General features: G+C 37.9%; 1 protein-coding gene across 3 annotated transcripts in view; it reads right to left on the bottom strand.

Annotated features, from left to right (window-relative positions):
• Positions 1-503: 503 nt before the first annotated feature.
• The window catches only part of LRRC2 (leucine rich repeat containing 2), a 39,067-nt gene continuing 25,025 nt past the window's right edge, over positions 504-14,545 (bottom strand). For all 3 annotated transcript variants that reach the window (XM_005900897.2, XM_070359895.1, XM_070359894.1), the window contains exons 5-9: positions 12,298-12,434; positions 10,535-10,680; positions 8,746-8,901; positions 5,889-6,025; positions 504-2,671 (exon numbers count right to left, since the gene is read on the bottom strand). In XM_005900897.2, coding sequence (XP_005900959.1) covers positions 2,622-2,671; positions 5,889-6,025; positions 8,746-8,901; positions 10,535-10,680; positions 12,298-12,434 — 626 coding nt within the window. In that variant the 3' untranslated portion in view covers positions 504-2,621. The remainder of the gene's footprint in view (positions 2,672-5,888; positions 6,026-8,745; positions 8,902-10,534; positions 10,681-12,297; positions 12,435-14,545) is intronic.

Here is a 14,545-nt window from a genome sequence, read left to right as displayed (position 1 = left end):
TCTAAGTTTTCTTTCCATTCAAAAGTAGGGAGATGCATCAAGGCAGGAAAGAATAGGAGGGGAAGACAGTAACTGATTTCCAGAGATTGCTCCTCACAGTCCTGAGCTACTCTAAACTGGTGTTTGGCAAGTATATCAAATGGTCGTTCTAGACAGCTAAAGTCAAGAAATCTAGTGTAGGTCTTGTTATTAATTAAAACGCACTACTCAATGATTTCACCCAAGTGTCTTTACCCCTTTACTTTCAACATATGAAAAATGGGTATCATAATAAGCTTTTGGAACCAGGACATTTTTCTCCTAAGAATTATATTTTCTTTCATTCATATTGCTTTAATATTTATACCTATATTCTACGTAAATTACTTTTCCAAATTATTAATCAATCCATATGCATCATGTAAAATGTTTAGATGGCTCTTATTTCCACTAAGATACTTAATCTACTTTAGAATCTTTCTGCATTTTTACATTTATATGAGTAAAGAGTATTTCTACAAGCCTCATGTTTAAGCTATATTTATTTAATTATGTTATTAAACATAATAAACATTATGGGATGTTATATAATACGAAATAATTACATATCAATGTATTCAGTACTTGTTCAGTTATTTTTATGTAACATTGATTTAAGGGGTTTTTTTTGCACAAAAGACTGGTTTTATTGAAATAAATTTTACATGAGTTATGGACAGTCAATTTATGTGAAAGCCCTCATTTCCCCCCTTTTGAGGTACATTTTCCATTTGGCTGTTATGTAACATATGCTGTGGCATGAGATAAAATTCCAAAATCATTCACATAGTACAACTGATAAATTTGCATTATATTTGTAAAGTGCTATAAATAAAAACACAACTGTTTGAGGTTCAATTAAAGTGACTTCCCATTTAATTGAGAAAAGAGACTCTCCTACTCTTTTCATCTCTTAACCTACCTCTCAGAGTTTGCCTTTAAGTTGAAGCAGTGCTCTATGGAACCATTACTATGTGGCTTTAGACTGTTCTGTCTGCTTTATATCTGTCGAGGATAAAATATTTAGAAGTATGATTAAACCTATGAAGACAAAATATTGAGTGTCAGTATTAACCCCTTGGTTCTTCAGATAAAGAAATAAAAATCATTCATTTCTAGTCCTGATTACGGAGAAGGCAATGGCACCCCACTCCAGTACTCTTGCCTGGAAAATCCCATGGATGGAGGAGCCTGGTGGGCTGCAGTCCATGGGGTTGCTAAGAGTCGGACACGACTGAAGCAACTTAGCAGCAGCAGCAGCAGCAGTCCTGATTAACTTCTGAAAAACCTAACTGACTTGACTTGTGCTGTCCAACATGGTGTTACCTTTGGCTATTTAAATTTAAGTGTAATTGAAAATTTACCAGACATTGTTCAAGAGCTCAAGAAGCACATACATTTGTCAGTTACTAAATTAGACAGCACAGATGCAGAGCACTTCCTTCACAGCAGAAAGTTCTACTGGACAGCACTTGGCTAGACCACAGAGGACTGGATTGATATTAACACATATGAATATATGCAATTTTTCCATCTTAGTCACAAAAGTTACTTGTTTAAACTTATCTTCAACATATTCACAATCTTGTTTATTTTAGCCCAAGATAATAGTATAAAAATAGATATTTGTATAATTTCTCCAAATCCTATAATGTGATACCAAAGTTCAAAGCCCCCTAATGAACTCCTTCTTTGCCCATGTAAACTCAGTCTCCTCTGCTCTCTGGACCGCAGTGGCTCACCCGTGAGCAAAGTCTTCCTGTGGCACCTCAGGGAAGCCTTGCGAGGGACTCCTCATCAGTGTGGACTAGTCATTCCTGCTACCTTATATGACGGGTATTGGAGGACGGGTCCCCGGAGGCAATGCCTCTGCTCTGTGCTCTGGCATGCATCCTGGGACCCCCAGGAGGCCCACTCGTGGCAGGCTGACCATCATGGAGGCCCACCAGGCTTCCCATGACCGGCCAGACCCACACGTCCTCCACTAGAGCCACCAGAGCACCACCTGAGCCCAGTGCCTGGACAGACAATCCAGCCTGTCCTTCTGCCTTCAAGGCCCAGATTATCCCTAACGTCTTTCCTGAAAGCCTAAACTTGGTAAAATACAACTTAAAACATACGAAAATAGCAATTTGTATAAACCCAAGGAAAACCGTCCTCAGTAAAAGAAACGATGCGTTAAAACTCTTTCAAAATAACAAAATAAACTCTCATCTGACTAGTTCAATATAAATACTCTTTTCAACACCCCTTTATCCCTGGATCTCCAAAAACAATGCAGTCAGCTTCAAAATTTGGTCTTTTAAGTGATAATTTTTAAAAATAACACATTTTTTAAAACATTAAATGTGTATTATTTGGAAACAAGTAAATGCAAATGAACCTTTAAATATCAATATATAAACCCACTTATCGATTCTCCAGTCCACAGAGAGAGGTATTCACATATTTAAAATTTGAAAGTCATTTTTCCTAATAACTACGACAATGGTTTCTAGACTTTGCCTCTAAGCCCAAGCCATTACTTCTCTATGACAACCCACAGCAGGAAGATTTACAGCTCCGCAGGTCAGGAAAATTCTGTAGTCTTCTGATGGATGACATCAAAGCTGAAGGCTGAAAGATACTTTGGTGGTATAGCTGGGAACAGATTCTGCAACAAAAAGAAAAATATATACTCAACCACTCCATATCTTATTATGAAGTGTAACTACAGCAAAATTCAAATTATTGCCATTTCATACTCCAAGTATAGAGATAAATGCATTTATTTATCACCATTAAGTCAATCACAACAAATGTGTAGTCATGCTTCACAGATATTTAGACCTAAGATAGAAGAATGCATTATTTAAGATTGATTTTTAATTTTTAAATTTATATATATTTTTTTTTTTTTTTTTCTGTGTGTTTGTTGCAGCACGCAAGTTTAGTTGCTATGTGTCATATAGGATCTAGTTCCTCAACCAGATATCAAACCTGTATCCCCTGCCTTGGAAGGCGGATTCTTAACCACTGGACCATCAGGGAAGTCCTGAAGATTAACTTATTATTAATTTTCATTCTTTTGTAATCTTTCCAACCACCTTACACAAGCTACATCAACATACTGGAAACTGTATGAGCCTAAAATAATAAAAGCTGATAAAATAGAAATATACAGCCAAGAACTATAGATGCCAGGTAGAAGGGAATATGGTTTATAAGAGAAGTCTGGGCTATTCCTAAACCAAGCACCATCTTATTAATAATCATTTTATCATTCTTGCTCTTCCCTGGTTACTGCACACTCTTTCTCTCTTCACAGCCAAAGTTTTTCAAAGGCTGGTCTATACCAATGGTTCTCAGACTCAAAGCATCAGTATCACCTGGGAACCTCTGAGAAATGCACATTCTCAGGCCCCACCCCAGACCTGATGACTCAAAGATTCTGAAAGTGGAGCCTGTAGCTGATTCTCATGTTCACTAAAGTGTGAGGACCAGGGAGAGGCCTCACTTCTTCAACATTCTTGAATCATACAAAGTTGGACATCCACACAGACTCACCAAACTACTTTTTTTTTTTTTAATATTAACTTTTTATTGATAGCCTACAAGTCTTTTTCACATGCATTTGTGTACACCTCTTTCTATTCCAAAACTAAAATCATATCGATAAATCTACTTTTTAAAACAAATTTATTTATTTATTTATTGTGGCTGCACCCTGCGGCATGTGGGATCTTAGTTCCCTAACCAGGGATTGAACCCTCACCCCCTGCATTAGGAAGGCAGAGTCTTAACCACTGGGCCGCCAAGGAAGTCCCACTAAATCTATGTTCTTTTCCTTACAGTGATGAACTCTCTAACTCAGACATTAGTCTGAAAGGGAAGGAGAGAAAAGAGAGAAGATAGCACGATGAAGAAGAAAGAAACTTAAAAAAATTCAAAGCATATGTCCAACCACATCTAGGTTGATCTATTAAGAAATCACCATTTTTGTAGGTCATACACAGCTGAATACTGGCAATATCATTTAGTGCAACCTAATATGAGTATATGAAGGATGCGTGAGTGTGTGCATGCATGCTCAGTTGCTCATTCATGTCTGACTCTTTGCGACCCTGTGGACGGCAGCCCACCAGCTCCTCTGTCCATGAGATATCCCAGGCAAGAATACTGGAGTGGGTTGCCATTTCCTTTTCCAGGGGATCTTCCCTACCCAGGGATTCGAACCCACATCTTCTGCATCTCCTGCATTGCAGGCAGATTCTTTTACCACTGAGCCACCAGGAAGCCCATAAGAAGGATAGAATTATGATAATTATTTAGAAACCAACGAATGGATTCAAAACCTATTATCACTAAAGTTAACTTTTAAAATCAAACCATTTTTATTGCTGGCCACATAGATGGAAAGATTAATACCTGTTTTCTCTAATCCATTCTTACATTTTTATAATAGTACTATAACAGAATTATGAACAAATGAATAAAATACAAGAAAGTTTTCTGCAAGAGGAAAATTATACAACCCAAAGATAAATTTTGACAAATAAATGGTTCTGGTATTTCAGTTTCATGTTTAATATAAATTTCTAATTTATTTTATAACATTTCAGGATTCAGGATTAAGGATGGACAAACACATGAGAGGTAACTGTATAGAAATTTTCTTATTTTAACTGGAAAAATTTCACTTTGCCAATAAATGGTATTTTTCATTAATGTCATGAGATACCTGAATATCTGAATGTGACTTATCATCTTCAGATACCCACTAACAAGGGAGCAATAAGCTCACATGTATGATACTTTCTGAGAGTGACTGAGGGAACCTGTCCCCAAGTGCTTGTCTTCAGAGTCACGGGGCCAGGGCTACATCCTCCCTAAATCCACATGCACGACATCTTTCATTCAGGTCTGTACCCAGCTTATCAAAAAAAAAGAGAACTGGAAAAATTAAGAGATAACTTGTGGGCACCCACGCTCAGAAAAGGAAAAAAAAGAAAAGAGGCAGCAAAAAAGAACAAAGACTAATTGATGCCTTTCCCTGAGTCTATGTTTCTGACAGGAGGAAGGGGTTCTAAGGCTTCTGGAACACTTTGGAAACAGCCACTGGGGAAAACACGTCACCCTTTCCTGAGCTACTGTGACTGCCCCGTTCCTCTGTATCATTTAGTTATGCAAAACCAAAACTAAATGCATCTACTTACTAATCTGCCCGGTGTTACTAGTGGTAAAGAATCAGCCTGCCAATGGAAATGTAAGGGATGTGGGTTCGATCCCTGGGTTAGGAAGATCCTCTGGAAGAGGGCATGGCAACCCACTCTAGTATTCTTGCCTGGAAAATCCCCATGGGCTGAGGAGCCTGGAGGGCTACAGTACGTAGGGTCGCAAAGGATCGGACACGACTGAAGCGACTTGGCATACACACACTAATCTGTCATTTTGTTTTTTCCTTTTGTGATATTTTACAGGTATACTTTGATTTATATAACAGATGACTTTTTTAGAAGTTAAATTTAAATGGATTTTGACATGGAAACTTCTGTTCTATTAATTAAAATACTATTTTATCAATATCATTTCATTACAATCCCACATAAAGTTAGTAATGCAACCTTCACATCTGGCATGTTTCCCGGCTTTTCTGTCACATGGTTGAGGATGTATTAAGCAGGCTAATACACTAGGAAATTTTGATTATTTAACGAAAGGAAATGTATCTCTCTCTTTTTCTTTTTTGGTAAATAGAAAATAATTTACAAAGTAACCTGCCCCTAACCAATCAAGTTTTATTTAGTTTGGCTTACAGCAATAAATGTGTTGCATGAGTGACTGGAATTCCATACACTCATTTTAAATAATTTTACATACGAATAACCTACCTCTTTCTTTAAGATCTTCAATATAGGCTTTCATAAATTCTTTATCAAAATGTTGGCGATCTCGTTCACTCTCCATCATTTCATCACCATCTTGACACTGGGTATTCTCAAGAGGATTGTCCTTAAGACTTACAAATCTATTCAAGAGAATATGGAAAAGACCACCACTTTCAGCTGTGCACTTGCAATTGTGCAAAAACCTCAGAAGTCAACCTTTGTGGCACTAAATCCCAATTTCTCACTTCTTCTTGGAAGTCACAGATGACCACATAATAGTGTCACCAGTGGGATTTCACCGTGCAGAAAGCCAGTAGGATTACTGGATTCAGTTTATACCAGACTGTGCAGAGGCTTGTTGGGAAGATGAGAGGTACTTAGCCACAGACAGAGGACAGTGGGCATGAGGTGAACAATAACCTCTCCATCAGATATGATGCCTTACTATGTTTGATATTACTCCCAGTTAGTGACAGCAAACTCTTAAAATGTTGTGGCTATGTTGAAAAGGGCTCAGATGAAATCCCCATCAAAGAAATATTTAAAATATGGACTACTGTGACAAAAAAAAAAAGCTAAAGGAGACAAGCCAAAATGGCATTTGACCTAATTTCTTCACAATTTTGAAAGATCTTTTGATGTGAAAGATTCTACAAATATATCTATTCAAAATAGGAAATCTTTCAAACGGTCTTTGGTTGCAATTGTAGGCCCTACTAAGTCTTGGGGAATTTAGTCTACTTGCTTTGGTTTGTAGAAGAGATGTTACATACCTATATTACGAATATACATATATGTGTATATATATGATATCAGCCACATAGCTAGTGAAAGATTCTACAAATATTTCTATTCAAAATAGGAAATCTTTCAAACAGTCTTTGACTGCAATTGTAGGCCCTACTAAGTCTTGGGGAATTTAGTCTACTTGCTTTGGTTTGTAGAAGAGATGTTACATACCTATATTACGAATATACATATATGTGTATATATATGATATCAGCCACATAGTTGTTAGCTTTATATATATATACATATATATATATATATACCCCAGTTAATTTTCCTTTTAACTTTATTTAATAGCTAAATATGGGGAAAGCAAAAAGGCTTTACTTCTTATGTACATAGATCCATTTAACTTTTCATTTGCAATTTCTTTCATTGAATTTTTATCACTTTTTTTAATCCAAAAATAAGACATATACCTATATTTTATCATCTTTCATTTTTTATCAAAGTAATCACTGTACATATCTTGAAATTTGAATAGCACAATGATACTTTTTATGTAAAGCAGCCCTGCCCCTTCGCTCCTCTCCCATCTCAAAGAAATTTGTCATTGGTCCGTCACTGTTTTTACTGAATCTATTTGAAATTATCTTTTACCATGGAAAAATACTTGAATGTTGTTCAATCAGGTGAAGGTATTCCTCCCCTTATCTTCAACTCCCTCTATTTCCCTAACCTTCCTCCCTCCCAATTTTTATCTATACTTTTATTTTTTCAACATTTTATTATGAAACTTTTTCAAACATTCAGCAAAGTTAGAAAATGTTACAATGAACACCCCTGTACCCACTCCTAGGTTCCACATTAAACACTTTACTGTACTTGCTTTATCACATCCCCATCCACTGATTTACCCACTCCTCTAGCCACCCATCAAGCCACCTGATTTTTTGAAGCCTTTCAAAGCACATCACAGACATTGTGTAGTTTTACACTGTTAACGTCAATACCATCCACGTTCCGATCTGTAACCACATTTAACTTTTCTATCTTGTTTGCAGTTTGATTCTAGAATTGAAAACCAGTTTATAATATTTGTGTGTTTGTGACAATTATCTGGTAAGTCTTACAGATACCTTCGTATTTTGAAAATGAGACAGCAAAATGTTGTCTGGGCATCTTTATATGCAGACAGCGTTTGCCCGGCGGACAGCCCCGCTGTGGCTGACCACTCAGGGAGCAAATCAGTCCCCTGGGGAATCTCCAAACACAAAAGTCCAGGGTCATTCCCTCAGGGCCTCCCTGAAGCAAACCTCACACTCTGGATCAGTGGGCTAGACTCTTGGTGCTGAGTGACCTGCCCAATGAAATCAAGGAGGAGATCTGGAAGGCCGGGATCACCCGTTTGTATGAAGCTTTCGTTTTGCTCCTTCTGTTTTTAGCACCGTGGCTCAGTCTACACCTTCCACACCTGAAATCCGACTACCACGCATCTTTGGAGTCCTCCAGGATATGGCTCATCTCTCGGTTTGCCCTCTGAGCTTCAGCCTATTTCATCCTATTTCCATCAGTCACCAGTGTGCCTCTGCTGAGTATCTCCCAGAAATGTGTTGGGACCTCTCATTCTGTGAGGGCCTTAGCTGCTTCTTTCATCGTTGTGGGTCTATACATTTTTTTCCCCTCATCTTAATGGGGTCTCAAGATTGACAGGGGTTAAGTACATCACCATGTATCTATTGTTGTTATCATCATTAACCTGGCAATTCTCATTCATTTTATAGCCTCCTTCCCATATTTAATTTGTGGCTTAATCCAGATTTCTTTTTATATGTTACTTATGACTTTATATGTATTTATCTATGTGTGTGTGTGTGTGTGTATTTGTGCCCTGGGCACATATCCCTCTGTGCCTTCAGCCAGCAGGTAGCATTTATCCAGAAATCCTTTGAGCTATACCTTCCCATGCCATTGGCCAAAGACTTCAAAATTCCATATGAAAGCGCCAGAATTTCTTGTTCTCCGAGTAGGAGAACCATTGAACATGGTTCCTGAGACGGAGGCCCAGGCTCCAGGGGCTCCTCGCTCTTACCTTGTGTCTGAATGGGTCTCTACTGGGCCGTCTACTCACTTTAAAGGGGTGGAGGAGTCACAGAGGGCTGTTGGGAGCTCCACCAAGTGGTCCCCGCTGACGACTAACAAGGTGAGCTTCTTAAGGTTAAGCAAGGCATAAGGAAGGTAGGTGAGCTTGTTCTTGTACAGGAGAAAGGTCTGCAGTCCTTCTAGCCTAAGAAGACGTGAAAGGGATTAGAACTCAAGGACTTAGCCTCACAGCCAAGAAAAGTGAATTACAGATAAATTCTAGTAGGAAATCCCTACTTAGTTTGTTTTTCATATATGACCCTTATAAGAATAAACTGGCTACACGATTTAAATAAAGTCATATGGGGTGACACGATTTGGGTTCTTTGTTTTTTAAGTTTTTACTGAATTAATTGGCAATGGAAGATACAGATATAGCAGCAGGATAAGCAAATTACACAATATACAGTAGGCCATGATGGAACTTATAAAATCAGTGTATCTGCCATTCTATCTAGTATCTACTCTGTTCCCACAGGTAGATATGGGAAAGAAATCATATTAGAGCTGCAGTGAGAATAAACAAATTTTGGTAACGTATTTCCTCTTGTGAGAACACAGTTACTATTCTCTCATCATACTTTAACTTTAAATAAACCTGCAGAGTAAGAAGGAAATGAGCAAAATATGGTTCAAATATGTTATTCTCTGTTTTCCATTGTCTTCTAGCTCAATGCCTGCCTCTCTAGCTTTTTATTTCACTCATCTGCAAAATTTTGACTGATCCCACAAAATATTTCACAAAGTTCCCCTTGTGTTTCAAACTAAAACAATTCCCACTTAGTCTCATAAACCAGGAAAGAATCCATATACATCACATGTCCCAGGAGTAGAGAAAGGTCATGAGATGGCGTTCAGGACCAAGCCATTTTCAGTTCCTGTGTCCCAACAGCTTACTATTCTACTTTATGATGAACACTATGGAGTCCCGGAGGCCAGAAAGTTTGTTTCATCCACACTTGAACTCAGCCCACTTCCTGGGCCTGCCATACAGAAGCCTAGTAATATTGGCTGATTGAATAAATGAATGAATCTATTGTACATGACTCTGTACAGTAGTTATTTTTTAAAAAATGAAATAGCTGCAAGAAGAGAATTTGAAAACCTTACTAAGCATATCAATTTTGTTTGAAACATTATGTATAATAAAGCAATAAATGAAACTGATAAAAATTATCCTGATATCCTATATAGAATGAAATGTTTCTATTCCATACATAATGAATTTACTTTTCCACTCCTGGGGAGTAAGGGAAAGCTAAGCTTCCATTCTACTGAGGACTAAAGTAGAACAAAGATGTGTTCAAATTGTGTGTATATATATACACACACACACATACGTATATATATGCGTATATATATTGCATTTAAACTGTGTATATATACATATGTATATATATATATATACAGTTGACCCTTGAACAACATAGGTCTGAACTTCGTGAGTCCACTCATATGCAGATATTTTTCAATGGTAAATATTACAGTATTGCATGGGTCTGTGGTTGGTTGAATCTGCAGATGCAGAGGAACCCTTGGTACAGAGACCAACAAGAAATTATATGCAGATTAAGTCCCTCATTGTTCAAGGGTCAGCTGTACATGTATCTGTATGATGTAGACTGACAACTGTCTTATTCTATAAAGAACCAAACTAATTTCTCAGAACCAAGAAACTCTGGAAAATTAGTTGATCTTGGAAAACACTCATGTGTCGGGCATGTTTGAAATGTTAGCGACTAGTTCATGTCCTGCACCTTCAGAATGCAAGTAGCTACCTGTCTATGTCTTGTGGCAGGTCACTCAGGTTATTGTTGCTGATATCCAACCACTTCAAATTAGACATCCGCAGGACGCAGATCGGGACGCTGGCAAACTTGTTTGCTGAGATATCTACGAATGAAACTTGCTTCAAATTACTTAACTAGGAAGGAATAACAAAATATTCTAATTACTTTTTAATTTTTTAATTTATTGGGGTAGCATTGATTTATTACAATGTTGTGTCTAATTAGTTTTTAACAGTGGGAATTAAGTTCAACTAATAATTTTTAGATTGACGTCTCTTACCAAAGGCATTTATGTGAACATATGCAAAACAGATAAATACAGTATATATTCTGAACACCTGTTGTGTGTTGTTCACTGTGCTACCTTCTAGGGGTAATAAGACGAATAGCTCACAGTGGCTGCCCTTGAGGTGTTTATATTTTCATAAATGAGCAAGGCTAATTTATGTAGTAAGAACTAGTGTGAAGAAGTTTCCAATTTGCAACACTCAGTAACACAGAGAAAGGAGTGAGGTGAGAGTCAGGGGTCAGGAAAGAGTCACAGAGAATGGAGTGTTTGAATTGGGTCTTGAGGTTCCTTGACAGGTGGAAAGGTTGGGGAGGACACTCAGGTGGGGAACAGCACGTGCAAAGCCAGAGAAGACAGAAAGTGTAAGCCTCAAAGAGTAGTATGACCTAGCGAAGCCTGTTTTAATGGGTTCTGGAAAGTCTTCAGGAGACTCACACTTGAATTGGTAAAGAGACACGGCAAATGATCAGAAATCTCCACTGTTATTCGGAAAGGCATGCCCAACAGGACTTACTCATGGAGTGGACATGGGGCACGGGAGCAAGAGAGATCAAAGGTGAGTTGGCTTGCTGCCAGCCTGCACATCTGGGAGAGGACTGGGCCTTTCTGTAAAGATGGGAGGACTGGGGAACGAGAAGCTTGTGGGAAAATCTTGAGCCCTGGCTGTGCCCCTCACCAGGACCATCCCTCGGCATGTCCCGGGTCACACAGGTGCTAAGAGTGGAAGCAGCCACTCCCTCTCACCCAGAAGTTTCCAGGAAAGAAGAATACGCCTTCCGGGACTAGAGAGAGTCAATGGCCAGGGCCTTGTCAGAGCCTCACCAGCGACACTATTTTTAGCCTATTCATTAGCAGCAGGATTTGTGAGATCCTTATTGCTCTTCAAGCACAAGAAGCTTGTTGAGTTTTATTTAACAACAAAAACTGTTGACTTTCATCTGTTTCATTTTATCAGAAAATAATTTAAAATCATTTCCCCAATGAATACAGACAAAAAAGAAACAAATGGATATTTTTTAATTAATGGACTTCTCGAATCATATCTATGGGCTATTTTACTTATCTGCATTTAAATTTTTAAAAATTTTATCCACTTTATTTATTTCCAATTGTTTCCAATTTTTTTCTACATTATGGGTAAACAAGTTGGGATCTGCATTATGGACATCAGGCATCACATATTAAATAGACATTAAATAAAAATACCTTGCATGAAAATAGGATTTATTTTGCCTAGTTTTCTTTTGATAGCGGCTCTGAAATTAAATTTGAGTTGTAGCCAAGTGTAAGCACATTTCTAAAGACTTTATATTAGCTGGTTTAGGATGATTAAAATGTCATGAAAATGTCACTTAAGTAAAGATGGATTTTATCTTCTAAAACTTTTTCCCCATATTACAGACCATTCCGTGTCACAAACCAAGTAAAAGTAAATCACCATGCAAAAATGTTTCTTTCTTACTTCAAAAGGGAGCTCGGTTAATTCTAGATTTCCAGAACAATCCAGTTTCTCTAGATTTTCACAGTCTCCCAGTTCTGGAGGAATGCTCTTCAGATGGTTGAAACTCACGTTGAGTTCCTTGAGGTTCTTCAAACAACCTGTTATCAGAAAAAATCAACAGGCATGGTGCAGGTTCATTAAGGTCTTTTAAGGACAAAAAACAAAATGAAGATGTAAAACATTTGTATAAATGATGGTGGCAAAGGCATGCAACATGATTTTGTGTTTGTTTTCTAAGCACTCTGATTAAATGTCTGCTTATCTTTTATCTTAAGCATTTTGGTCATAGATCAGAGCATTTTTTGCTTATTTTTTTATCTGTTTAATCCTTTGTGAAACTATAGGCAAGGGGGATGTGGGGGATTTTTCCTCCACATAGACTGAGTCAGGGCCCAAAACCTGCAAACCTCTCTAAAATTGTATGATGAATGAAGTAACAGGCAATGGCTTTGAAGTGGTCCAGTTCCTAGGGGCAGACTCTGATGGGAGGCAAGCTAAGTACTGAAATACACACAAAGCTCAATGTACATGGTAAATGACTTCAACAAGGAGACTGTTCATAGGCTGCATAGAATTCATTTATCTTTTGCTTCATATTTGCATTTATTAATTATGACATATTGTGCTTCCTAAATAATATGTGTGCTTTTAAAAAGCCTAAATCCCTTTCACAGGCAGGAAGCGAACACACTAAGAATATTAGGCAATAACAGATTGATGGAGAAACACCACATCCCACTTCTGTCTTGATTGACTAAACGTATGACCAGTTTCAAATCAGAAACCAGTACAAGAGTAAATATATTTAATATTCCAAAAATCATGTCACGCATGATCTAAAGCATTACTTTAACATTCTTAATCTAAGTTTAAAAGTTAGAAAACCTAAAGTATTGTTTATTTTTGCAGAGCAGGCACTCAAAATACAAATTTTCTTGCCATTTTATAAATGAGAAAGGGAAACAAAGAAAGACAGTATATTGGCGGTAGAGCCACTTCTGAGTCAATTTTTGTGGTCTCACTGTTAGAAGATGATGATGATGTTGTGAAAATCAGTGGCCCCTCTAACTTACCCACCTGGTATACACTGCAACTGCAACCTTACAGTCAGGTATTGGTGTCAAAATAGCAGGATGGATTTGGGGGCTAATATAAAATAACAAAAGATTGTTTCTCTTATGGGGAGGGCTGGGGAGCGTGTGATCAGACTAACGCTCTCCATAGGCCCAGCTTCTGTAAGACAGGGTCACACTGCACAAACCTTCTTTAGTTTAAATAAGGAAAGTTAAGATTGGCACAGATAGTGTGAATGTTCTAAGCTATCTAGTCTCCAGATTCAGGAAAGTAAATGTGTCTATTAAAGAGTTACCTGATCTGGTTGGTGGAGGCCTTTGCTCCAGTACATTAAGGACACATTTATACCAACCGTACATGCATTTATCGCAAGGGGATGCAAAGAGAAGATGAGGTAATGGGAGAGAAAACTGTATACAAGTTCCTTCTAGCTGGTGCAGAGAAAAAGTAGCAGCTTTGGCAAGTCTACCTCAGATATAACATTTTAATAATTTACAGACATAAAGAAATTGTATGTGTATGTATTCACATTGTTGTTCTCCTTGCCACATTTTCATGATGTCTGATCTCATTATACAAACACTACTTTTCCTCTCTCAACAAATAAGAACTTGGCATTATTCATCTGAGATGAACTCAGTAGTCCCCATCAGAGATAGCGAACAGCATTGTCATCAAGCACCATGAGCCTGAAGATCTGGGAAAAATCAGTTTTTCAGTGTGACAAGGGTCCCAAGTCACAAAAACCAAAATAAAACCTTTAAGGCACTGCTATGGTCTGAAAATTCATACGTTGAAATCCTAATGCCCAAAAGTGATGTTATTATTAGTAGGTGGGGTCTTTGGGAGCTAATTATGGTTGGGTAAGATCATGAGGGTGGAGCTCCATGAGGGATCCATGGTCTTGTAGAAAAGATCCCACAGAGCTCCCTGGCCCCTTCGACCACGTGAGGATGCAGGAAGAAGTGTGCAACCCAGAAAAAGGCCCTCCGTCCACCATGCTGGCACTCCGATCTGACTCCAGAACTGTGAGCAAAAAAATTATTTTATTTAAAAACCACCCAGTCTGTTTTTTTTTATAGCAGTCTGAATGGACTAAGACAGGCATCATAGCTCCAGCATATTATATTTCTAA

The sequence above is a fragment of the Bos mutus genome, chromosome 22, assembly GCF_027580195.1.
Source record: "Bos mutus isolate GX-2022 chromosome 22, NWIPB_WYAK_1.1, whole genome shotgun sequence".
NCBI lineage: Eukaryota > Metazoa > Chordata > Mammalia > Artiodactyla > Bovidae > Bos > Bos mutus.
The sequence above is the reverse complement of the archived record's forward strand: the minus strand, read 5'-3'. Positions and strand labels throughout refer to the sequence as shown.